Source organism: Mastomys coucha, unplaced genomic scaffold, assembly GCF_008632895.1.
Source record: "Mastomys coucha isolate ucsf_1 unplaced genomic scaffold, UCSF_Mcou_1 pScaffold18, whole genome shotgun sequence".
Classification (NCBI taxonomy): domain Eukaryota; kingdom Metazoa; phylum Chordata; class Mammalia; order Rodentia; family Muridae; genus Mastomys; species Mastomys coucha.
The window spans coordinates 95,766,567-95,791,940 of NW_022196900.1; the positions used below are offsets into that span (position 1 = coordinate 95,766,567).

The following is a 25,374-nucleotide window of genomic DNA, read 5'->3' on the forward strand; positions in this document are numbered from 1 at the left end:
GCCAGGGCTTGCTGCCCACGAGAGCATGTGGACAGCATCAACACTGTGCATGGTCATGGTCACCTGCTGCAGGCCTGTGACCTTGTCTTTATTCCTAGACGCTCTCCTTAGAAGACAAGGGAAGGAGTGGGCAGGAAGTATGCTAGGCTGCCTCAGCCCAGACCAAGCCTTTGAGAGATGGGAAGTGCTCAGGGCCTCCCTGAGGGTTCTCTGCCATGAGCGCCAAGGGAGACTAGATTCTATCTTCAGGCCCAGCTTTGATCCTTTGACTTTGTAGGGAATTGGAGGTAATCACCCGCACATGGAGTCTGTCTGGGTGGAGTGGCGGCTGGGGCCAGGGTGGCTGCCTTGCAAGCCCTCTGGCTTATTTCTCCCATTGGGATTTAGCACACATGCAGGCTTGTGAGCATTTCCCAATTAGGGATAAAGGGCTGGCAGTTCTCAAGGTGGACGGGGCAAGTAGGGACCCAGGGAACGAAGCTGGGGCACTGCCTGACTCCCTTTGAAGTCCCTTTCCCTCCTCCCTGTCCTCCCCACTCTACCTCTCCAGTCTTCCCTTCTCTCCACCCAGCCCATCTTCACTCCACTCATTTGCTGCCTCCTTTCTTTGCCATTCTGGGTAGAATAATCACAATAATGGTTTTTTCCCCTTCCTGGAGAGTGCCCATGACAACAGTGCCAGACAGCAGGACGCTTTAGATAGAGTTGATTTGTGAAGCTGCATGGAAAATCCCAGGTGTATTTGCGTGAGATAACAACTGCTCTAGGTCCTCTTCAGTTCTGTCACTTTTACCCTGGCTGGGATCTCTCTCCCCCAAGTCCCAAGGAAGTTTTCTCTCTTTGATGGTCCAGCCAGTTCCACGTAGGGAATGCATGAGAGCAGTCTGGCAGCAGCAGCCGTCCTCAGCCCTTCAGTCCCTGATCTTGTCTAGCTCACAGTCAGAACTTCATTGCATGGCCTGAGACCTAACTCTCTTGGGAGGAGCTTGGAAGTGAGTGCTCTGGTGCAGGGCACTGACTCCTTGATGCTGGGGACGGGACCTTCTTGCCAGCCAGAGCAACCACAGTAGGCTGATAGGAGTCTAACTTCATCACCTTGATCTCTCAGGTTCTCAGAGAAGACAGGGACCTGCCCTACTCCAGCTCTCAGTTTGGATCTGGCCTAGCCTCTGGTTCTGCCCCAAACCAGATGTTCTAACTGAGAAGGGGGGCTGGCAGCACTGGCCTCCAGAGCTGATTACTCCCATCTGGACCAGACATCTTGCCCTGTGCTCTGCGATCCCTGGCTCTTAGCTCAGAGCAGATAATACCTTCAAACATGCGGTTGCAATTTATTGGCCTTATAAGTTAATTTTAGGGGGTGTGCAATTGATTGAAATCAAAACTTAATGAAGGCCAGAGTCTGGGGGTCCAGGATCAGGGTGGGAAGGAGCCCTGTGTTCTTGCTTTGTCTGGGGTCTGAGAAGATCTTCAAAAGCTGTAATTAGCTTTTCTAATCAACCCTGCTTTCCTGGAAGAACTTTACAGAGTAAACCAGGGTTGACATTCCTGTGGCAGTCCCAGAAGCCCATGAGCCTCTGCAGGAGTAGTTGGGGTGCTCGGTAGATGGCCTTTCCAGGCTCCCTAGTTCTGTTCCCAGGACCTGACATCTAAGCAACCCTGGCCCAGGGATGGAGGGCAGTACATTAGTATATGAAAGCTTGTCACCTTAGTGTCCTTGAAACTACATGCCCCTGTGCTGTGTGTTGTAAGGTAGAGCCCTTCCTGGATGAAGGCACTCGGGGTCCACTCCTTTGGGACAGTTGGAAATGATAGAGGTTCCTGGGGAAACAAACCCTGCAGAGATGGGAAGCCATGTCAAAGCCGCGGATGGCCTCCCCATCCTGAGGTTCAGGCTCTGCCTGTGAAATCGTCATTCTGTGAGTCAGAACACTGAGGAGAGGGTCATCCTGGGGGGAGCCTTGGCTCCTTGCTACCCTTCCTCACAGAGTTACTTGGGTATAAAGTTGACTTCCTATGACAAAACTCTGCTTGCAGCAGTTACCGTGTAAACACCTTCTGATGTCGGCCGCCTTTCCGTACACCGGAAATAAGGAGGCAAACACGAGTTCTTCCCCATGCAGTTTAATCAGGGACCTTGTAATCTTGCTTCTTACATCTTACTTATTTCTATCTTACTACTTCTTACTTACTTACTCTTATTTCCTACTTACTCCTATTCTTACATACATCTTACTTCTATCCTTACATATTACTTCTATCCTTACATACTTACTCCTCCTATCTATACATACTTACTCCTAATTCTGTCCTTTCCAGCCCCCAGCCCTTGTGGGTTAAATACTTTCCCTGGTCCCAATCAGCATCGGCTACATGGCAAAGCACAATAGGCTGCAGGAAAATCATGCCAGCTTGCATCACAAACTAGAGGCACTCAGCTTTTCCAACTAAGGGCTGTTTATCAATGCTCTCTGCTCTGGCTGGAGACCAGGTGTTCAATATCTATGTATAGGGTGGCAGCTGCGGCTCCCCACATTCTGAGAGTGGTGTGGGGCTATTTCAGTGGTGGCCTTGGTGCAATGACAGCTATGCCATCAGTGTCACAGGCCAAGCTGTGCTCAACCAACACCCACATAAATGTCTGGGAACTAGAGTTAATGATTCTTGTGAAATCTTCCCTTGGGGTACAACGAGGACACAGGCAGGCACTGATGGTTCCTATCATGGTAGCTGAAGAGGCTATTCAGCATCATTTATAGAGAACATCCCATGGACTGGGCCAGGCTTTGTAGATTCAGCCAAGTTATAGCCAGACCCAGCCTTTCCTCACACGGCTCCCATCCAGTAGCCTGAAGAAACAGAACCAGAACTATAGACAGACAAATGGACAGATTCCTGTACCATCTTGTAAGTACTAAGGATGAGTTGCAGCAGATACTGAGGGGGTAAAGAGCAGGGACTGTGCCATACAAGGTGGCTAACCAACACAGGCGGGCTGATCATCAGCTCTGCCTTGCATTGAAGGAGAGCTGGTCAAACACGCCCGAGGCTGTGGTCCTCTAGAAAGCCTGCTGGTAAGACTAGCCTTGGCTGGTGTGAGCTTTCAACTCTGGGACCAGCCTGCTATCACCTAATGAGGCATAAACTGTAGGAGTGGCTTGTGCAGAAGCTGCACATCCCTTATAAGTTCCTGAAGTCTCAATAGCTGTTAAAGCAGCGGTTCTCAACCTGTGGGTTGTGGCCCCCTTGGCAAATCTCTATCTCCAAACAATTCATGAACAATAATGAAATTAGTTATGAAGTAGCAATAAAAGTAGTTTTATGGGAGGCTGAGGACACACTGTGGTAAGGACACAGGTAAGCTCTGGACACCTGCGTCCCCAGCTTTCTCCCTCTTTCCATTCTGCTGTCTTGGCTGTGAGTACAGCTTTGTACTGGGCCCTGTGGCTCCTCCTAGCACATCCTTGAGCCATGGCATTGCATAGCTGTGAAGCAGGCAGCGTGGCCCATGATTGTGCTCTGAGCAGTGGAGAAGGCGTGGGCCTGATTTAAGGGCAGTTCTAGACAGACTGCAGGGAGAGGCACTGAAAGTAGGGTTCTGAAAGGTACTATGGTTCTTACATGGAGACTGGAGCAGAGGCCCAGCAAGGAAAGACTCACTGGTTGGTCCCAAGCTCCAGCTCTTCCCTGTCTGGCCAAGTGAGGTTTATAATTTAGGGCCCTCTGCTTTCCAGTACCAGGACTGCCCAGGACCTGGTCTTATGTTCAGAGCCCCCACAACAGGCTGAGGAAGAAGAGGGAACCAAGTCAACATGAGGCAATGGAGAACATGCAAGAAAAATTTAGAGCTGGTAAGACCAGCATGTAACAGTGGCCCTCTCCCTGTCACTTCACCTCCTGGGGGCACAGCCTAGCACTGTCTCAGCCGTGTGAAGGGTGGGAACAGCAAGGACCCAGGCCCACTGCAGTTGGGTTGTTGTAACTGAATAGGAAGATGGGCAGTGGGGATCCTCTCCACCCTCTAAGAGTGGATTGAGCTTTCTGATCTCCCTGCCTAGGCATCAGCTCTCCTGGGGATCTCTGACCCACCTTCCCCCACCCCTCCATCCCCCTACTCTCAGATGGGTATCTGCTGCGGCTCCCAGAGTCCCTGTAAGACTTAATGTTACACCCCCAGGAGACTCATATTGAAGAGCTCACTCCAGTTCCCATCGTCTGGTATTGTGAGACTACAGTCTGGGAATTGGTTGCTTTGGTGTGTGTGCATTGTCTGAGTTTCATCTACTTTAAAAAAAAAAAAATCAAATGGAAAACAGGAGTATGTGGAAAGGCAGTCCATTTATGAACACGATCCCGCAGAGCCGGCATCAGGGACTTTGATTCCGCCCAAATTCTGGGTTCCTGTAGCCATATGGCACTCAGTCACGCTCGGGTTTCTGCGGTTCTACATGCTGGAATAAAACATCTCTGGAAGCCAGGCCTAGCTCCCCCCACTGTCAAGGCTTTGTCTCTCCAGAGTGCCTCCCTCCCCTGGCTGAGCTGCCTCTGAGCAGGCAGGCAGGCAGGCAGGCAGCAGGCAGGCAGGCAGGCAGGCAGGCAGGCAGGCAGGCAGGCACAGTCAGTCAGTTGCTTGGAGCAGGTGATCAAGGATAGCGCCCCATATGCTCCTTGAGGCAGGAGCTTTCCTTGCCCAGTTCCTTGTAAGGGTCTTAAGTGTAGTTCCCTGGCTTCTGAGCCACCAGCAGGTTCCTTGCCTGCTCTGATTTCCTGGTGGTTTTCATGTGTACATTTAATTACAGCCTGAAGGTTATATGTTACTTCTGCCTACAGGTAGGATGTTCCACGAGGCCAGTCAATTTGGTGTGGACACAGACTATAAGCCTTAAACCAACTATTCCAGACAACTGCCCCAGCTGCCTGCTTCCCAGCCTGAGACTTGTGCACATACAGTTTTGGTTTGCTTGTGGTTGTATGTGTATGAGTTCACACATGTACATATGTCCTCTCATATGTGTGTATGAAAGCATTCCCTCGCCAGGCAGTGGTGGTGCATGCCTTTAATCCTAGGACCTGGGAGGCAAAGGCAGGCAAATTTCTGAGTTTGAGGCCAGCCTGGCCTACAGAGTAAGTTCCAGGACAGCTGGGGCTATACAGAAAAACCCTGTCTTGAATAACCAAAAAAAAAAAAAAAAGTTACAAAAGCATTCCCTCGTATGTGTGTAGGAAAGCGTATGTGGAGGCCAGAGGTTGACATGACATCAAATGTTTTCTTCTATTAATCTCCACCTTTTTTTTTTTTTTGAGACAAGGTCTCTCATTAAACCTGACATCACTGCTTAGCTAGCCTGGCTGTGCCAGCAAGCCCATACTGCCATGGCCAGTTTTTATGTGGGTCATGGGAACCCTAGCTCACATGCTCATGCTTACATAGCAAGCACTCGGGCCACCGAGCCTCCTCCCCAGCCCCTTCAGTTTTTCTAACTCTGAAGTCATGTATTCAAAGCCTCTAGCCTAAAACGAGTCCCTGTCCCCCGCTCCCACCCCCGCAAAAAAGCAGCTTTGGTTAATTGAGATAGTCCCAGGGCCCCGATTGTCACCTTGCTCAAGGGCTGGACTCCACGGAGCCAGCAGTGTTTCTGTGAGAAGTGTCCAAGCAGGGGCAGTGACTGCAGCTTTGAGTGTAGATGCCCCATCAGATCCCCAAGCCCCCCCCACCCCACCCCCGTCACACGACTGTTCCCAGAGAGGCCTTCACCATTTCCCTTCAAGTAAAAAAACAGAAGGCTGTAAAGAGAGGCCATAAAGGACAGCCGAGGCCCAGATGTGTACGTGTGAGCATGGCTGGCATTAAAGTCACACATGCCTAAGCCGATCGGTATGCTTGCTCAGGGGATTGTTGCACCTGTGTGTACTGGAAGGAATTTCCACAGAATACCTGCCCCTTGTCTGTGGGCAGACTGGGACATGTTCTATAAACTGGCGAAAACAGCTGTTCACGCACAAATAAGAGTGACTGGGTTCTGTATCATATCTGAACTCAGCCATCCAAAGCCAAGGTTAATTTCTCTATTTTGTGAGTACCCAAGACTAGCTCCCAGGGCCGTGGAGGTGGGATTTTGTTCACATCAAACAGCACTTCATGTTTCTGAAGAAAGGCCTCCTGGGCCTTTCAGAGCAGGTAGGGAAAGGAGAATAGTTTGATGCTGCTAATAGGCACTGAGGCAGGACTCATGATCTGTCACCTTCTCCTGTCCCTGGGCATACTGCTCACATACACCCTTAAACTGAGCTGGTATAACCAGTCAGAACAGCATCTATTGCCCAGCCCTGGAGTTATGGATTTTTGCAGTTCTCTGGGCTTCACTCTGATCTGTGGGGGCAGCTCCTGGGTTCTCCTTGGCAGGAGATAGGCAAATCAGGAGTTTATAGCCAGTGGGTGCAAAAGGAATGTTGGTCACACAGATAGGAGGCAGCCGGCTTCAGAACCTTTCTGGGCACACTGGAGGCTCTTCTCATTCCTGAGCTGAAATTAAGTCGCCCTCACCTGTGGGAAGCAGGTACCCTTCTCACATCTGGAGGATGGGAAGAGGTCCGGGAAGCCAACCAGCCTTGGTAACTGAGGACTTGGCACTTGTAGTCTGGGGAGGGACATGCAGAAGTTACTGTCTGGGAGCTAGAACCTCCATTCCTTCTAAGATGGCTCTGTTCTGTGGGGTTTTCTCCCCACCACAAATTCTGTCATTGAGCAGGAGAGCCTTGTCTTATGTGACCTTGTCCCTGCCATGTCTACATTGTGACTATAGTAAAAATGTCCCAGCAGCCGTCTGTGACAGTCTTTTTTGTTTTTTCAAGACAGGTTCCTCTGTGCAGCCCTGGCTGTCCTGAAACTCACTCTGTAGACCAGGCTGGCCTTGAACTCACAAATCCACCTGCCTCTGCCTCCCAAGCGCTGGGATTAAAGGCGTGCGTCACCACTGCCTGGCTGACAGTCTTGTGGTACTAGTTAGTGAGGTCTCAGAAGGCCCTGTCTGCCACAGAAGGGTGAAGAAGGAGAGGGGAAAGCATCAGAATAGAGGGGCGGCTGCCACTGCGGGCCTGGCACTAGATGCAGCGCATCCCCCAGTTAGACCATTCTGACGGCTTACTAGACCTTTGCAGCCAGGCTCCCTTAGTCATTGGATCTCTCAGAGGACTTGAGACCTTCCTTTGTCTTGGTGTGTCCTTATCTTGACAGAGGTGCCAGAGTCTAGCCCCTCCATGTTGACCTTGGTTTCCTCTGCAGGGCCTTTACCCAGGCCTCACTGTATCTGTCTAGAAGGCATATTTACTCTCTTGCCTCACCTCTTATATACTGAGTCACAGAGATCTCTGTGGGAGGGTGGCTCAGGGGCTGTGGGTGACAGCAGAATCTGAATCCATGTGCAGGGTGGGAGGCAAGTTGCAGGCCGCAGGTGTCATTGGGGTGGCTGCAGGCTCAGCACGTGCCTTGCTGCAGGCTCAGCACGGGCCTTGCTGCAGGCTCAGCACGGGCCTTGCTGTGCACTGCTGTGCCGAGCACTGTTCACCCCAGTGGTCTGGGTAACATGAGGCCCAGGTATTAGCTTTCTGTTCCCCACCATAGGAAGGACCCTGGTGAGCTGCAGGGTGTTGGGTAGGGAGACAGGTGTATCGTGGTGACAGGAGGGATACACTACAGGATTGAAAGACCGGAAAACTCTTGGAGTCCATGGGAGCCATCTTGAGTTCTGTGGCGAGACGGGGTGAGGAGTGTGACATTCCTGTTCTAGGTGGTCCTAAAGGCAGAGCTTTCAGCTGTACCCACCCAGTGTCCGAAACAGAAACGTTTGCCTCAGGAGCCATTGAGTGCCTTGTGCCTAGAGCCGTGTAACAGCAGCTTTTGACAGAGATGGAAGACGTTAGGAACCCACTCTTATGAGATTCAGTATCTACCTCTTAAGCCTTGTGCAGCCCCAGGTCCCGGGTGTAGGGCTGACAGACTCGCTCTTATAGCTCCCTGATTTCCACATGAGGGAACAGTGTTTGGCTAGTGAGTTCCCAGGGTTGACCTGACTCTGCTCCACCGGAACTAAGGTGACAGGCAAATACACTTGCGGCTGTGCCTGGCTTTCCTTTTGTTGATTGTTGATTGTTTTGGATTTTCTGTTTTGGTTTGGTTAGGTTTGATTTTGAGGCAGGCTCTCACTATGTAAGCCCTGGCTAGACTGAAACTCACTCTGTAGAGCAGAATGCCTTCGCCTGCCTTTGCCTCCCAGGTGCTGGGGTGACAGAGGCATACCACTATATCTGGCCTCAGCTTGTTTCTTTTTTAATGTATTTATTTTATATAGGTGTACGTATGAAGGTCAGAGGACAGTTTGTAGGAGTTAGCTCTATCCTTCCTCCATGGACCCCAGGGGTTGAACTAAAGTTGTCATGCTTGGCAGGGGATGTCTTACCTGCAAAGCCACATCACTGACCAAGGCCATCTTTTTATGTGGGTGCTGGTGACTTAGATTTAGATCCTCTTGTTTGCACAGAAAGTCCTCTCGCCCGCAGAGCTGTCTCCAGCCCATACCTTTTACAGGCTTTTGCCCAAGTTGCTTGAGTATCACTCCAGCTCCAGGCCTTCCTGCCTCAGCCTTCTGAAGGATGGGCTCATAGGTGTGTGTGGCCATCCCTGCATGTCCTGGCTTTATTTAATCAATCTAGCTTCAGAAGAAAATCCCTACCTAGCATCTTTGAGACTTCATTTCTTCCTTAAGCCTCAGACTGGGTTGGGTCAGCATCATGGTTAGCTCAGGTCTAAGTCTACTAGAGTCTCATGGTCTGAGCCCAGACCTGCGGCAGTTGCTCAGGCAGAGGCCCATGGCTGAAGGAAGGTCCCTGTGAACCCTAGAACCACAGTTTGTTTCTTGGAGGGTGCTGGAAGGTCAGCTCCAGCAAGAGTGTCCAGGCCTCAGTCTTACTGCTTTTTTAAAGGCTGTGACCCGGGACTCAGTGCATGCAAAACCTTTGCATTCGGACCTGGCTACTGTCTCAGGAGGCAGGATTGTAGGCCAGCTTCCAAAGCCACTCAAAGCCCATCTCCTCATTCCATCTGCAGCTCGGGCTGGCCAAGGCTGCAGCTTGGGTGGGTCACAATTACAGCTTAGGTTCCCAAAGCAACTTTGCATCCAAGGGCTCTGCACACCGGCATCAAACACTCCTCAGGGCCAGAACACTTCCTTCACTTCTCTCAAGTAGGTCATTTGAATGTAGTATGTTTTCGAGTTTTGGTTCCACAGTGCCGACTGTGGCATGGACTCTGAGTGTGACTGATGGTGTGCAGCTGGAAAGGGGTTTTCAGGGATGCAGAAAACAAATCGTGATCCAGTTTAAGGATCTAAAGGAGGTTAGAGAATGTGCTCACATAGGTGCATAAACGTGATGGCCTCACTGGCAGTGGCCAGCCCCTCTGAGGGTCTTGTGTGTGCCTCCTGCTTCATCTAGTGCAGTACTCCCTCGTCCCCCAAGTCAGTCCCTTATTGTTCTCAGTCAGAGGAACTATAACTTCTCCCCTGAAGCGTCTGTTTCTCAAGGCCCACGAGACTACTCTACAGCTCTGTTCCCCTTTGTAGACTGCCAGGGCCACCAGGCCTTCTGATAAGACTGGTGGCTGATGCGTGTCTGCTCCTCTGACACCAGCAAAGATGATACAAACACACGTACACACTCACGCACACCACACACACACACACACACACACACACACACACACACACACACACACACACACACACCCTGGTAATCTGTCATTGAGTCTGCTGTGAGGCTTTGTAGGTGGGGCTCAACTCTTCCCTTCATGGCCCAACTTTGTCCAAAATGATTACATCCCTCTGTTGCTTCCCCTTCCATGAGGGGGGAGGCCTCAGAAGAGCCTGTACTTTCCTCTCTTATGGAATGTTCTCGAACCTGACTAGACTCCTTGCTGTAGGAGCCCTGTGGTCTTTCCCTCCTGGACCCCTTCTCCTCGGTCCTTAGAGAACTGGAGGTTTTGTCAGAACCTCAAGTTAGATTTCAGAGTGGTATCAGCGGGATCCCCTAACTTCTCTTGGCCACATTGGATTCCACAGTCTTGTTGACATGCAAGGCCCGAGAACAGGCCTGGAGCCATGGCAGAGCCACTTCATTGAACTAGCATGTTAGCATTTAAACAATATTAATACTATTTGACTCATTAAATGTACAAAGGCCAATCAAAGTGCTTCCATGTGTGTGCTGTTAGTTCTGGCCGGCAACGCCTCCAATGGCTTCATGTGGTTTCAGACAACATTTTAGCACATTCTTAAAATACCCACAAAAGCCTTTATGTAAAAACTCATAAATGTGAACCACATAAAATTATTTTTTTCCGTGTTTCATGTCACCATGATCAAAGTACAGTAGGTAAGAGTAAATTTTCAAAGCCTTGTTGAGGCCTTTCTTTAATTAATGCTTCACGCGCAGAGTAAAACCATAAACCATATAATGGGGGTACAACTGTCTGAGCACCCCATAGCCACCTCCCTTCGCACAGTGCTTGCCAACAAAGCTGGGGCTTCTGGATGATTCGGAATGGCCCTTCTAATCACTCTGGTTTCAGTCCCTTTGTATTAGACATTCTTGTTGAGACTTGCAACTGAGTGAGTTCCCTGCAGTCCCCCTTCTTGGTGTGTGGAATCAAGTTCATTCTTGAATTGTTGGGGCCCTGTCTCAGGAACCGAGTCTCATCTTGTCCGCCCTGCTTCCGCAGAGAACACTCCAATTCTTAGGAAAACCGGGTGTGGCAGGCCACTGGCATGGCCTCTGCTCTGTGGCCAGTGAGGAACTTCTCCATGGCCACTAGCCACTGTGGAAATGGGCTGAGCACCAGCTGCCTGGTGAAAAATGCCACGCTAACCCGTCCTGGCATCGTCCCTTACAGTTACATAAAAGTCCAACATCTCAACAAAGACTGGAAGGAACTTTGGAAAAATTAGATTTGTGGGAAATGTCGATTTATGGTATTATGGGGTGATTTTTAAATTTATTTTTCTTGAAAAAAGTTTTGTTTTTTTTTTTTAAATTTAGGGATGGGAGCCCACAAGGAGGTCACCCTCCGGCTTGCATTTCTGCTTCCTTCAGTTCTAGCATTTGAAACTCTAGACCGGGCCAGTGTGGCTTGTAGGGGAAGCTGAGGTACCTGAAAGATAGAGCCAAGGCTAGGCTTCCAGCTGGGGTGCAGAGCTGAGACAGCCTGTCCCACCTTATAAATGCTTATAGAGCACTGAGGGTGCGTCCCTGGGGACTCACTTTAGGTCACCTGTTGCTTTTTGTACTGGTCACTGGATAGTGTTGACAAACGCTTTCAAGGTACCGTGTCTGCTGGTCCCCACCAGAGCAGAGCCTGAGCCAGCTCATGGAAATGGGCCTGTGACAAGAACAACAGTACAGGAGGCTTTTCAAGCAGTACACAGAGGAAGGACGGTGGTGGCTGGGACTCTGGGCCTGTGGGCAGCAGGAAAGGAAACATCCAGCAGAAGTGCTTTTCGCTTCTGCTGTGGGCTGTGCCTCCCTCCTCAGCTTACGGCAGACGCCCAAGAACCTGAGAACTTGAGTCAGAAAATCTCTTGCTACCACCAAGTCTCATCCAACAGGGTTGTATGGCTAGTCCATCTTTGCACATCCCAGGAACATTCCAGAATGCCCTAGTATGTATATGTGTCACACAACCTATAAGACATGACTCCTCAGGTCCCAAAGCACAGTAGTGTGTCTCCCTTGTGCTGTGGGGGACAGGGGTACTTGTAGAAAGTTTCTGAACAAGATAAAGTTAATGCCCCTTGTTGGCCAGCATTCTGGATTTACAAAGTGATGGTCCAGAACACTGTCCCATGGGTGCCCATCTGTGCCCATGAGCTGCACGGACTCTGCCCAGCACTTAGCCAGCAGACACTTAACGGGTATCTACTGGGCAAGCCTGCTGTGTCCCACCCTGGCTGATGGGCATCAATACCAGAATTTAATTTGATCATACTTCACAATGAAGGTGAAGGCTGAGCCGGTGGTGGTGCACGCCTTTAATCCCAGCACTTGGGAGGCAGAGGCAGGAGGATTTCTGAGTTCAAGGACAGGCTGGTCTACAGAGTGAGTTCCAGGACAGCCAGGGCTATACAGAGAAACCATGTCTCGAAAAACCAAAAAAAAAAAAAAAAAAAAAAAAAAAAAAAAAATGTGAAGGCTGGGCCCAGTCCTCAGGGAGCCATGGGTGGAGGGGCAGAGTGGCAGCTCCTCAAGGAGTTAGGAGTAGAAGGCAGAACAGCCATCGCACCTGCACTGTGTGACCATGGGGGAGATTCGTGTCCTTGGCAGGACAGGAACTCTTTGATTTCATCTCAGTTATACTTTGGTGAATATCTTGTTTGTGAGCAGTTGGGGGGGGGGCAGAGGGGTGTTTTCAAATCAAGGTCAAATTGCAGATGAGGTATAACTGGCCTTGGTGCCTACAAGACGCCCCGTGAATGTCAAAGTCTTGGATGCCAAAGGCCTTCATATAAAATGATGGGGGGTGGGGGGGAAGTTGGCAAGATGGCTCAGCAGTTAAAAGAACTGACTGCTCTTGGAAGGTCCTGAGTTCAAATCCTAGCAACCACATGGTGGCTCACAGCCATCTGTAATGAGATCTGACGCCCTCTTCTGGAGTGTCTGAAGACAACTACAGTGTACTTATTTATAATAATAAATAAATCTTAAATAATAATAATAAAATGACAGGGTGGTTACAGGGACCTGCACACTTCACTCATGCACTCTCCATCACTCGAGGTTCTCATAACACCCTTCTTTGTGGCCGTGAGACAGGGCCTGGCTCTGTAACTCTGTCTAGCCTGAAACTTAGTGTGTAGCCTGGATTCAGACTGCAGGAGTCTTGCCTTGGCTTCTCAAATGCTGGGCTGCCAGGCATGTGCAGCCACACTTAGCATGGGGAAGCACCAGTGCAAATCACAGGAAATCATGGGCAAGTGTGTGAACATTTGGTGCCCATGGCCTTTCTTTAACCAGAGCCTAAGGATGTGGAACTGTAGGTATGGAGCTCACTCCCCAAAGACTCCTTTTCCTCCCCCTCATTCTCAAATGTTAACATTTAGCACGTGGCTTCTTTTTTATTGTATAACAGCTTTTTTGTGACCTAAACCACAGGTGCTTGTTAATTTTGAATATACTTTTTTTAATATCAAAAGCAGTAGTTTTCATACCAGTACCCCAGCACTCAGGATACCAAGGCAGGAGGATTTCGAATTCAAGGATAGCCTGGCCAGGACCTGGCCTGACTCTGCTTGCCAAAAGCCACCCTCTCCACCCTAAATAATCATTTTTGGGTGTCCACTACCCTTTTCTTCAGTGTCCTACCCTCTAATCACCCTCCTCAGCATATTGTCCCTGACTGCATGGGCTGTGGACAGAGCCAGCCAAAGTCCTGCTGGCCCCAGCCATGTCTGCCTGCTATGGTGGCCCCTGCCACCATAAGCCTGCTGTGGGGACTGAGGCTCCATCCCCACGGTTCCAGCCCCTAGTTCTAAGATGTGCCTTTTCACTAATGGGCTTTACCTGAGGTTAGACACTGGATTTCATGGTGAGGAAAACACTGGCCACAAGAGATGCGATTTCCTGGAGTTGTGTTGGTTAGCGGAGTTTGAGGTCACATCAGCTGGCCTCACAGATCTTAGCAGCCATCTGTCTGTCACCCTTGGATTTGGGACCCTAGCCGGACGGCCTCTACTTCTTCCCCTTCCTGTTTCGTCAGATCTGTAGGCTCTATAGTGTTGATGACCTGAGAAGGAGGTGTTGTCCCACACACAGCGCTTCTTCTGCTAGGTTCTATAGCAAGGCACTCTGTCTGTCCACAGGCTTGTCAGACAGCCTTCCTGAAAGATAGAAATGTTAAATGAGGTGACAGTTGATTCTGGAAGCAACATTTTCCAGTGATGGCCAGCTATGTGATGAGGAGGAACACACCGTGCTGGATCTTATAACTGGCAGGAAACTGAAGCCCAGAGAAGTTCAATAAGCTTGCCAGAGACAGAGCTCAAATTCAGAGACTGATTTCCCTGGCTCCTAAGGCCTTGCTTTTCTGCTTCTGCAGCCTTAGGATTGTCAGGCCAGGTCAAAATGTCAGCCCTGGGATCTTGTGTGGAGGGTCCTTAATCCTGAACAAGTGTCTAGAGTGTCATCTGAGAGTAGCATTTGCTACAACAATATGGTACCCAGGCCAGAGGCCCAGAGCTTGGCTTGGCATCAAACGTTCCATGGGCATGTGTCTTGCAGGTATTTTGAAGGTGGTGTCTCCTCAGTCTACCTCTGGGATCTTGATCATGGCTTTGCTGGAGTGATCCTCATAAAGAAGGCTGGAGATGGATCAAAGAAGATCAAAGGCTGCTGGGACTCCATCCACGTGGTAGAAGTGCAGGTGCTGCCACCCGCAAGGGACATGCTAGGCCATGAGCCCCCACTAACTCCTAAACATGTCCAGAACCCACGTGGGTAAAGACAGGGTGACATGGTTATTGATACTGAAAGTCCCCAGAGAACTGAAGGCACAGTGACAGCTCTGTCCTGTACAGGAGAGGAGGCCTTGGTGTTGGGAGGGGCTGGTGGGTGGGGCTCCTTGTCTCCCTCCTCAGCTCAGGTTTACAAAGTTACATTCTCCACCTTGTCCCCCAGGAGAAGTCCAGCGGCCGTACCGCCCATTACAAGTTGACCTCCACGGTGATGCTATGGCTGCAAACCAACAAATCCGGCTCGGGCACCATGAACCTGGGAGGCAGCCTAACCAGACAGGTAGAACTTTCACTCCGGCCTCTTGCCAGTGCCCACTGCTACCAGAAGCAAATGAGCACTTTGCCCTGCTTAGAATGGGCGTGTATGGGCAGCTACCAGTCCACCTGCTAAGGGGTACTTCATGTTCACACATCACTGCCGGCTGAGCTGCATGTGGCTATACACCAGCTGTCTGACAGGCAGCTGCCCGCTGTAGTAGGACCGAGTGACTGCCAGCTCGTCATCCACGAGGGCTTGGCGTCTTCTAGGCTCACACTTTGCTGAGTTTGCTAGGTTAGGCTGTGGACTCCATGTGACCTGCTGCTCCCTGCAGTTCAGTCCCAGTTGCTTGCTCCTTGACCAGGTCTGAGCTTCCACTTATTGGAAGCAGAGGGTTCTTGGTGGGGAACTGGAGATACGCGATATGCATGCTCATTCTCCAGCTTCATGCACATGAAAAGTTGCCGAGCCTATCCCGTGTGTTGCTCACCATCCTTTGCTTGGCTGTCTCTAGCGGCCATATTTTAAGATGTCCCTTTCAGGCCGTGAGCAGAATGTAGAACTTGGCCTCCCTGGCCCTGCATGCCCTGCCTCTCGGCATCTACATTAGGAACTATTAGATGCACCCGAGCAGCTTCCAGGCCCTCCACACTCCATCCAGAGTTTGCATTTATAATCTTGACACCTTCAGGACCCCTTACACACCTGTCCATCTTAGGGGAGCACTGTTCGGTGTGGCAGGAAGCCTTGTGCTAAACACAGCAGAAGTCCTCAGGAGGAGAATCGCTTAGGAGCCCGTTATACAGAGCCCTTCCTGTTCTCCAGTGTCTGGCTTCAAAGAGCTCTCTTCTCAACAAGATTATTGTACTGGGGACTGGGATGAGGCTCACTGGTAGACTGCTTGCGTAGAAGGCTCATTTCACAGTACCCAGATCACCCAAGATAATTTTATTTTTGATAGCTCTTAAGAGAAGCACATGGCAGAAAAGTTTGGGTTCATAACTCTTTCCTAGGTACATTTGCGTTCTACAAGCTGCATAGGAACCTACATGTGGTTGAAAAACAGTGGTGCAAAGGCAGTGAGGCCAGTGCCAGCCTGCACATCTGGGGTGCCACTAGGGCCTTAGAGTCTCCTGTGCAAAACCCTCACGACCTGTGTCCTTGTCAGAGTTAGAGGCCACAGGGAGCCCAGGTCCTCTAGACAGGGCTTTCTCTGAACTCGTCCTGCTGTGTGGGCATGCACTCTCAGTGTCTCAGGCCCTGGACATAGGCGGGCCAGCCAAGTCCCCGGGCAGCCAGCTTCACTTCTTCCTGCTACCCAGTGAATGGGTGGGAGCCCCTAAGTCCATCCGGAGGCTACTTCCTGCCTTCCTTGCTGCTGAGAACTGTCTGTAATCAGAGCTGGTGTACAGTGACCTGCATACATATTTAGTTGTCCGTCTTCCTAATAGTTTAAGTCAGCGCTGCCAGCCCATGACCAGCATCTGGCTTGGTAGTGCGTCCTCAGTAGCCCTGCCAAGCCAGACTCAGCCTGCTGAGTGGCTGTCCTCAGCACACCATGTCTGCAGTGCCTCTGCTGCCTTGTGCTCTCGGGGCTTTCCTGAGGAAATCCGTGCTGCTGTCATCATCCATAGGGCCAGGGCTGCAATTCATCCACGGAGCGTTAATACTGAGGCTCGCCTCCATGTGAGCAGCAGCTGTAAAGAGGAGAGGCCACAAATGGACAGATGGACGCTAACAAAGCAAACTCCTGAGTGGGCAGAGCAGGGGGGCAAGCGGCTCAACTCTGAGTCCCATGTGAGCCCTGGACAGTTTTCTGTGGTTGCCTTGGATGGTGACTGGGGTTCCAGGAAGGTTATGTGGACCAGCATACAGCAAGTAGACATGGCTGCTTCCCACCTCTGTCGAGTAGATTCTAGGCAGTGGCCATTTAACAGGTGAGGGAACCGAGGCCCACGCATGCCGTTACATAACTGACTAGAACCAAAGTACCACATCCGGGATTTGAACCCACATGTGTCTAATACATGCCCTTTCTCCCACACTCTGGGTCAGAGCTCGGGTGATGTCCATTCGGGAGTGATGACACTCACACAACACAACACAACACAGCTTTGGCAATAAGTAGGCAGGGGCTCCTTCCTCTGTCCTACATACCCACTCCACGGTGTCAGGAAGGGCATTCTCACCAGGCCCATGGTGCCAGGCATTGACCCTGCAAGCCATGCTGTGCAGCTCTGAGGAGCACCCCTCGTCAAGGATGAGCAGCTCCCCATCTCCCCAGCAGCCAGGGGCTTCCCTCATTTCCTAGTTTCCCAGGCCCCATGTCCAGAAGGGCAGGGTCTGTTCTCAGGGCTCTGTCCCAGGAGTAGTGCAGGTTTGCTCCTTGTCCTGTTCTCCTTCTATGACTTCTGGGAGTACATCGAGGGAGTTGAGAACCTTGCTTGGTGGCAGCTGTCAGGTGATAAGTGGCCCAGCTGCTCAGGACACCCTGCTAAGAGCGGTGCCTCCACTCAAAGCTGTCTCTTGGGGACATCCGTTAGATGGGAGATAGTCTTCTGGGGGTGGTGGGACCAGCAGCGGAGGCCTTCTGGGGGGAGCTCATTCCCACTTCCTTGCATCTTCCTGCCAAGGCAGCCTCCACACTTGAGTGGGTGGCAGAAGGTGCCCCTGGCAGGCTGCCACTGAGGCCCCAGTGGGAAGGCCAGGAGCAAGTGAAAAGGTGCGACATGCCCAGTTTTAGATAGGAAAAGGAAGCTGCCTGAGAGGTCACTTCGCCTGTGTGACAGCAGAGACATGGGAATGAGGAGACCATAAATCTCTGGAAAGAGATCCAAAGACTCCCACCAGGGCAGGGCTACAGATGTTCACTTCATTTTCTTTTGAGACTCTAAGTATTTAGACGCAAAGGTGGGGTGATGAATCAAGTGGGGAGGTTGGGCTCACTGGTCATTTGCAGGGAGACCTCCCCTAGCAGCCACAGGTCTTCAGGAAAAGGCCAGCGGCCAGCGGTCTTTGCCCATGGTTCCTGACGGGAAGGCCTCCCTGACCTGGGCTTGGCAGTTAGGCCATGCAGATATTTTTGTAAGAAGACACACCCATGGCCTTTGCTTGCAGGTGGTGGGAATGAAGGCTGGGCAGACCTTTAGAGCCGCAGGCTGCGTTGTGGGGTGGTCAAGGTGGAGTCATCTGAGGGCTGTATCTAAGATGGCCTGGGGCAGGAAAAGCTGCTGTGAGATCACCACCCACAGGCCTGCCCTGGCTGTGGAAGGCAGGGGTGCTCCAGGGGCGGAAGAGATTGGACTGAATCCTTCCCAGAACTTCTGATCCCTGAGTTGTGGTTTTTCCTTGGCTTTTCTGGTAAACATATATAATATACACACATACACACACACACCCTGAAAGGTTTTCTCAAGAAAAACTGCCTTCAGAATCCTCCAGAACTTGGTCCAGGCTGTAGCTCTGTCCCCCACCACCACCAAATGAGACCAGACAAATCTTAACACTTTCTAAGATTCTGTGTGCTCTGTGGAGTTGATGGCGTCTATTGAAAGCCCATGCCAATCTGACTCTTTGCTCAACTCCTGCGAGTCCTCCACATGACCAACTCTGTCGGACACTCCTCCTCCCTAGGGCACTGTGTGAGCATTGTCTGTGGCTAGGTGGCAGGGTTAATCCTGGCCTGACAGTCTCATGTTGATGGCACAAGCTGGGCACTTGGGCAGCAGGGCCCCCTGGCATGGTGTGTGCTTTAACAAGTGGTATATGCTGTGTGTATGTTCATTAGCTTAGTGTGCAGTAAAGGCAAGGACGTGGATGCCAAGATGGGCCCTTTGTGCTTGGGCATGAGCTAGAAGTGGCCACCTTGCTGTTGGCCAGTGAGGAAAAACACTTGTGGCAGTGGGAAACTCCGTCCGCCCCTGTTTGAGGACCCCAACCACCAGATTCAAGCCCTTACTTGTATCTTCCCCATCTCTGCCATAGAGAGGTGGAAACAGTCTCGATGGGGACAGGCAGGCTGGGTCCTGACTCCAGACTCAGTTGGAACCACCTTGTGGAACATCTGTGCCGCCACAGAACATAAAAATGTTTTCCTTCTGGCAGCTTCTTTTATGAGGGTGTAATGATATATGCATTGCAAAAACAGTTCTGTTCCTGGAGGGCCAGTGCTGCCAGCAAGCTGACCCCAGCCAGGTGTGGGAGGAGGAGGCCGTGGGGGCGGCAAGGGGCCTATGGAAAACTGCCTGCATGGGCCAGGATCTTGAGCTTTGAGGTCCCCTGTGTGCTCCTAGGCAGTCCAACACCCCCTCCCCCGACACACACACACACACACACACACACACACACACACACACACACTATTCCTTTGAGGGTCTAGGGTTCCAGCCTTTCCCTGCTGGAGGTGGCTCTTGATTCTGAACCACAAGCATTGTGACAAGGCACAGAGTTGCTCAGAAGGCTCTTACCTGCCCAGTGGTGAGAGCCCTTCACTGCTCGAGCTGTGCTCACCCCAGGCTGTCATCACTCACTGAGCTGGCCCTTGAGAGACCTCAAAGCCTTCATCCCTTTTCTTGTGGAGACAAGACTCTTCCTCTGCATAAAGCGGGGGACTGAGAGGGACTGGTCTGGAAAGGTGCAGCTCGCGGGTCAGAACCCCACCGGAGCAGCTAAGCAGTCTTGAGGCTGGACATGGGAACCATGTGGGATGTTGGTTTCTAAGAACTCCTTTCAAAAATGGGTGGCAAGCCCTGTACTTTATCTGAGGTGTGCTCCCCAGCTATGTTCAGTGCACACACTAACCAGCTGTCTTAGCAGTCGGCTTCCACTCTGCAAAAATGATGCTCCACCAGCACCGTGCCGACCACACCTGGAATGGGACCATGGCTGTCACTGTAGTCGTGAACACTCTCACTACACTGGCGTCGTGAAAATACTTCACAGAGTCTAAGACTTCCTGGGACCCCTTGCCAAAGGATGCCCAGTTCAGGGTCTAGACTAAGGGACCAAGGCACCAAGGGCTCTCACGGACCCCCATAACCACCTCCTTTGGGTAGCTCTAAGTCAGATCCCTTGCTGGTACTAGAACCCTGTTCTGCAAAGAGTTATGTGGCTCTGGGAGGCCCTTGGGTCCAGACTATTACTCTAAGCTGGATTCTCAGCTTGCAGCATGGTGCTAAATGGCCACCCTACTGCTCCTCGGTGGTCCAGCACTAACTATAGTATAAGCAGGTGCCTGTGTGGACAATTCTGTTAGAACCTATTAGGCCCACTCTGCCATATGCAGTAACAGATTCCAAGCTGCAAAGCCCTGCTGGCATTCTGGGATTAGACACACATACACACACAGCTTGGCTTTACTAGCTCATCATGAGTTATGCCACACCTTGACCTCTCAACAGTTCTTGTCCCGTCCAGGAGGAAGGAATTGGAGTCACCAATTACATACTACCATGTGGGTTCCAGAAATTGAATCCCAGTCCGCTGTTCCTAACTACTGAGCCATCTCTTCATCCCCCCATGTTTAGCTTTTAAATACTTAGTACTCTCATGGTTCCCTGTGAATCTGAAGGTGGGCCGCTCTCTTCTCTCTGTTGCACTCTGTCAGGGAGGTTAAGCTCACCATAAGAAAACCAGAACCCAGCAGCAGGTCCTCTTATCTCCCTTCTGACTCCTCCATTCATGCGCTGAGCTGGCTCTTGGCCCTGTGCCTTGTAACCTGGAGTCTCCCATTCCCCTGCACCACTAGCTGCCGGCCTTGGAGTGGTGAGGGTGCTGGACAAGGTCTGAGAGTCCCTCCTAACCAGGCGTTAGCTGATAGGATCCACGGCTGCTATTGCTGGGCTGGTCAAGATGTAGCAATGATGGGATATGGGAAGATTCCAGTGCCACACCAGGCCTCACCCAGATCTGAGTAGCAGTCTGTGCTTGTGGCTGCCAGAGTGACCTGGCCAGGGTGGCCCTCTGCCCTCCCTGCTGCGGCCCTAGGAGCCAAGTGGAAAGTCCACTCTCAGCGCAGCATCAAGAGACAATGCCCTAGGACGGTAGGGCTTTGGGACTGCTGCTCACTGGGCTGTTTATAACCCAAAACTTCCGTCATTGGTGCTAGAAAAGTGGCCTTGTAACAACAGCTCCACAGAGCCACCAGAGGACGGTGACATGCAGGGACAGACACCTGGGGGCACAGGACTTGGGGCAGGCGTATTGGTGAGTTGGTAGTGGCAGGCTGCTTTCTGGAGCTGCAGCTTTCTCTGACCGAACAATGTGTTTCTGCAGATGGAGAAAGACGAAACTGTGAGTGACTGTTCCCCACACATAGCCAACATCGGGCGCCTAGTGGAGGTGAGTGACTCCAGGTTCACCCTGCCCCAGTGCAGCACAGGCCAGCCTGCTTCCCACTGCCTTCCTCTGCTGCAGCTGTTCCTGCCCTGCCTCCAGTTTTCTGAGTTTTCTTCTGACTTGGATGCAAGCGGAGCTGGGCTCCAGGCCCACCCACCCCAGCGCCTCTGCTCGGCCATGTTTCCCCTGATCACTGTGTGAACAGCGATCTGAACTCAGGGTGCAAACAGATCCTTGGAACACCAGGGGCCTTGGAGCAGCTTCACTTGAGGCTGCTGCAGTCTCGCCTGTCACCACGTCCTGTGTGGAAGTGGGGGTGTTGTTTGGACTGGAGACGTGTTCTCTGGTTTCACAGAACAGTTCACAGAGATGGTGGCCAGGCAGTGCTCTGGTGATGTGGTTTAGACCCGCTCCCAGCAGTGGTCAGAGTTGGCCCTCAGCCCCTAGGTGTTGGCTTCCTCCATGCCTAAGGATAAGAAAGACCCAAAACACAAATTATAGGTGGGGTTCTGGCAGCCTGGCACTGGCTCTCAGCACAAGGGAGCAGCCCCACAGCTCCACCCTGTGGCCAAGGCCAGAACTGCATGCTGGGAGATCACAGGTGGGTGTGGGCCTTGGTTCCTGTTTGCTGGCTCCACTGACTCACCTCCCTTCCCAGGACATGGAAAACAAAATCAGAAGCACGCTGAATGAGATCTACTTTGGAAAGACAAAGGACATCGTCAACGGGCTGAGGTAATGCACCAAGCACGGGGCTCCATTCCCAGGCTCCTTAGTGATCTGAGGCCTTGGGCATCTCAGCTCCTCAGCCCAAGACATGGTCAGGGATGGCTTCTCAGTTTGAAAGGCTCAGAAGTTGGCTCAACACTTTCTATGACCTCTACTATTTCTGGTCACTGGGCTCATTGACCACAGTAAGCTTTGATACATTCATGGTGGAGCTGGCCATTGGCTGGCTACAGGATGTGCCCTGGCCCTTTGGAGTTGGGCTTGGGAGGCCCCACACAGATCTCAAGACACTGAAGAGAGCTGAGCAGCCTGGCCTGGGGTTCCAAGCCCCTGGCGCTGGCTCGTGCTCTGGGTTCTGCAGAAGCAGGCAGGACTCACTGTGGCCTCTGGCTCCAGTGTAGTGAGAATGGAAGGCAGAACTCAGCTGGGAACAAGGGAAGTGACTGAGGAGGGACCGAGATAGCACTGGCCTTGGACTCCTGTGGCTAGGATCCTGTCTGAGCTCTTTCCTCTTTCCCCACTCCTTTCTCGGTGGCCTTGTCTCATCCGGGAGGCAGAGTGCCGACAGGGTTAGGAGGGCTGATACGGTTGGGAAGGGCTCTGCAGCCCAGCTCTGTTGTGAGTCTGTGGGGCCCCATCTTCTGATGTCGTTCCCTGGCGCAGGCTTTATTACAGCCAACAGAAAGGCAGGGTGTAACTTGTGAGTTCGCCTAGCAGCATACTTTAGGAAAGACAGCCCCTCCTGGTCCTCAGTGGTCCTGAGTATCTGGTCTGTCAGGCCTGACACTGGGGGCCGTGGCACCAAAGGCACCTTCTCCTGCCAGGCCAGCCTCCACCATTTCCGTTCCCAGTAATGAGGGAAACATGAGGAACATCTGAGCCTGTGTGCAGGCAGGTGTGAACCCCTAAAGACCGAGGCCGCTGCCAACATAGATCTCTGTGGTTGCGGTGTGCAGTCAGTCTCAGGGCCGTGGCGGCCTTCTCCTGTCTCTGCCTTTGCCCACGGCTGCCAGGCTCTTGTTTGGCATTTCTGTTGCTCTCTTTCTTTCTGTGGCTTCACCCTCTCTGAACACTCTCTGTAGATCTCTTGATGCTATCCCCGACAACCACAAGTTTAAGCAGTTGCAGAGGGAGCTTTCTCAAGTGCTGACCCAGCGCCAGGTCTACATCCAGCCTGATAATTGAGCCGACCCAGGTATCCTGTCTGAAGGGTGTGAGGCCTCCCCACTAAACAGGACTCACCAATCTGCCGAGACCCTGCCACTAACCTGTGTCCGCTCACAGCTGGTGGGCAGCCACATTAACGCGTAGTCTCAACCCCACGTAGTGTGAACATGTGTGTGGTGTGTGTGCTCTGCACTCTGGGCAAAGACCAGGTTTGAGCTATTGCTCCTGATGAAGCTCCATCTGTGGCACTATCACAGCCTCTCCAGCAGAGGGCGCTAGGTGCACCCACTCCACTGGCTCAAGGAGCAAGGGCTGTGTGCCCTGCCTTCTGCTGACTCACCTCAGGTCTCCGAGCACAGCCAGATCCTCCCACCTCCTCTACCAAGGATCCTACAAGTCCAGAAGCTACAGCCCAAACTTGGAAAGCGCAGTCTCCCTCTAAGTCTCTGAGATTGATTGGGCACAAGCCATGCCAGCAGGCCATGCTGATGGGAAGGAAAACAGTCTTGCTTGTTGAAAATGGCCAACAACCGTGGCTTGTCACTTGGCTTGTGACAAATAGAGATGCAGGTGCAGCCAGCATCTCAGGAGGTGGCTTTAAAACAGGGCTCGTGGGACCCACAGGCCCCAGGGCTGGACACCAAAGGCCCAGCCCAGACAAGGGTCTTGGGATGTACACTGAGGCTCCAAGCTGGGGACTCCCCTGCCACTGTGGTCTCGTCCATGTGCTGACTTCAGCTGGCAGTTGTAGCCTGGAGACTCTTTTAAGAGATACTACTCCTGCCATCCCTAGCAAACCAGTCCGAGGTGTCCTGAGGGGAGCCCGGCCTGTTCCAACCCCAGCTCTGCCTGAGCCCTCTCGCCGCTCCTCACTGTTAGGCTAGCGTTGAGCCTAACATGTTAGAGCATGATCACATGTTAGAGCATGAGATCCTGAACTCCCCAGAGGAGACAAATAAATCCTTGAGTGCAAGCAGCAGCTCATGCATATCATCAGTGGCTTTTTGGCTCAGGTCCTGTCCTCACTATCTTGAAGACTCCTCAGGCACTTCCACAGTCGCCTCTCTGTCCCATTCCATCTCACACACACCCCCACCCCTATTTCAGCACTTGAGGACGGACTTTCCGATAGTGCTCTCACTGTGTGAACTTGAGCCGCTTGCTGAGCATGCTCCCTGCCTCTTCCACCGCTTATGAGTTCTCAACAGTTGCTGCATATAGTTTAGTACGCTCTTAACTAACCGATGTGTCATAAAAAGAACCATCGGGGGACCTGTCTCCAGCTCTGTTTCCTTACCTGATCTGGAAATCGGGCTTAATGATGAGGACCCACCCTGAGGGCTTCTGAGGATTAAGCCGTGTATGCGCAAAGCACTTTGCATACTGTGATGGTCTCCAAGCCTCAGCTGCGTGGGCTTTGGCGCTTCCCTGCCGAGCCGAGGCAGCCGCAGGGCCCACAGTGCTCACCCTCTCTAAGGGCTGCCTTTTAGAATGCAGTCTACAGCCAGCAGCACTGACGTGCAGCAGAGGCTCTTGTCCTGAACCCAGTGGCTCAGCTGTGCGGAGTCTGGCTCCTAAGCCTCTGGCAGGGAAGAGGGGTTGCCGCACCTGCACCTGCAGAATTGGGGTAAAGGGCTAGCCTCTACTGCAGGTGCAGGTGGAGGGGGTAAAGAGCTAGCCTCTCTTGCAGGTGGAGGGCGTGGGGTGGATGCTTCATTAAAAGGTCCTCGCTATCCAGAGCCTTCACCCCTCTGCCAGAAACGGACCTAGGCAGCAGGTGTGAGGTAGAAGGCCCAGGCTGCGTGGTTTCAGAAAGCTCCCAACAGCTTGAGGCCTGCAGCCCCACCCATGGACCTAGGGATCTAAAGGCCAGGTCACCTACAGCCTGGGCAGAGATGGCCAGCAAGGTACTGCGGTGCAGGCCCTGGGCCCACTTCCCAGTCTTCCCAGGATAGACTGCAGCCTGGCACCCCACAGTGGCTCCGGGCCACCTCCCTTCATCATTCTGCCTGCTGATGGCCTCTCTCCTCCCCCGCAGGTCTGTGCAGACGTTTGCAGACAAATCAAAGCAAGAAGCGCTTAAGAATGACCTGGTGGAGGCCTTGAAGAGGAAGCAGCAGTGTTAAGACCTCCGCTTCTGCTAACCGGACACGCCATGCACTCGTTAGGTTCCTTTCTTTAGAAAACTCATTTTCTGCTCCTTCTCCCTCTTCCTTTCCCTCCCTGACAGGTCATATAACAGTTTGCATCGACTACGCAGCGCCATCTCTCCCCCAAAATAAAGTCCGATAACCACCCTCCTCTGGCTCCAAGGCCTGCTTCCCACGA

At 52.1% G+C, this 25,374-nt stretch overlaps 1 protein-coding gene across 4 annotated transcripts in view; it reads left to right on the forward strand.

Annotated features, from left to right (window-relative positions):
* Capzb (capping actin protein of muscle Z-line subunit beta) overlaps positions 1 to 25,374 on the forward strand; it is a 103,358-nt gene extending 77,984 nt beyond the window's left edge. For 2 of the 4 annotated variants that reach the window (XM_031379243.1, XM_031379241.1), the window contains exons 5-10: positions 14,323 to 14,464; positions 14,719 to 14,835; positions 21,088 to 21,153; positions 21,809 to 21,885; positions 22,962 to 23,074; positions 25,085 to 25,374. In XM_031379243.1, the coding sequence (XP_031235103.1) occupies positions 14,323 to 14,464; positions 14,719 to 14,835; positions 21,088 to 21,153; positions 21,809 to 21,885; positions 22,962 to 23,064 (505 nt within the window). In that variant the 3' untranslated portion in view covers positions 23,065 to 23,074; positions 25,085 to 25,374. The remainder of the gene's footprint in view (positions 1 to 14,322; positions 14,465 to 14,718; positions 14,836 to 21,087; positions 21,154 to 21,808; positions 21,886 to 22,961; positions 23,075 to 25,084) is intronic. The other 2 variants (XM_031379244.1, XM_031379242.1) reach the window with 1 other exon arrangement.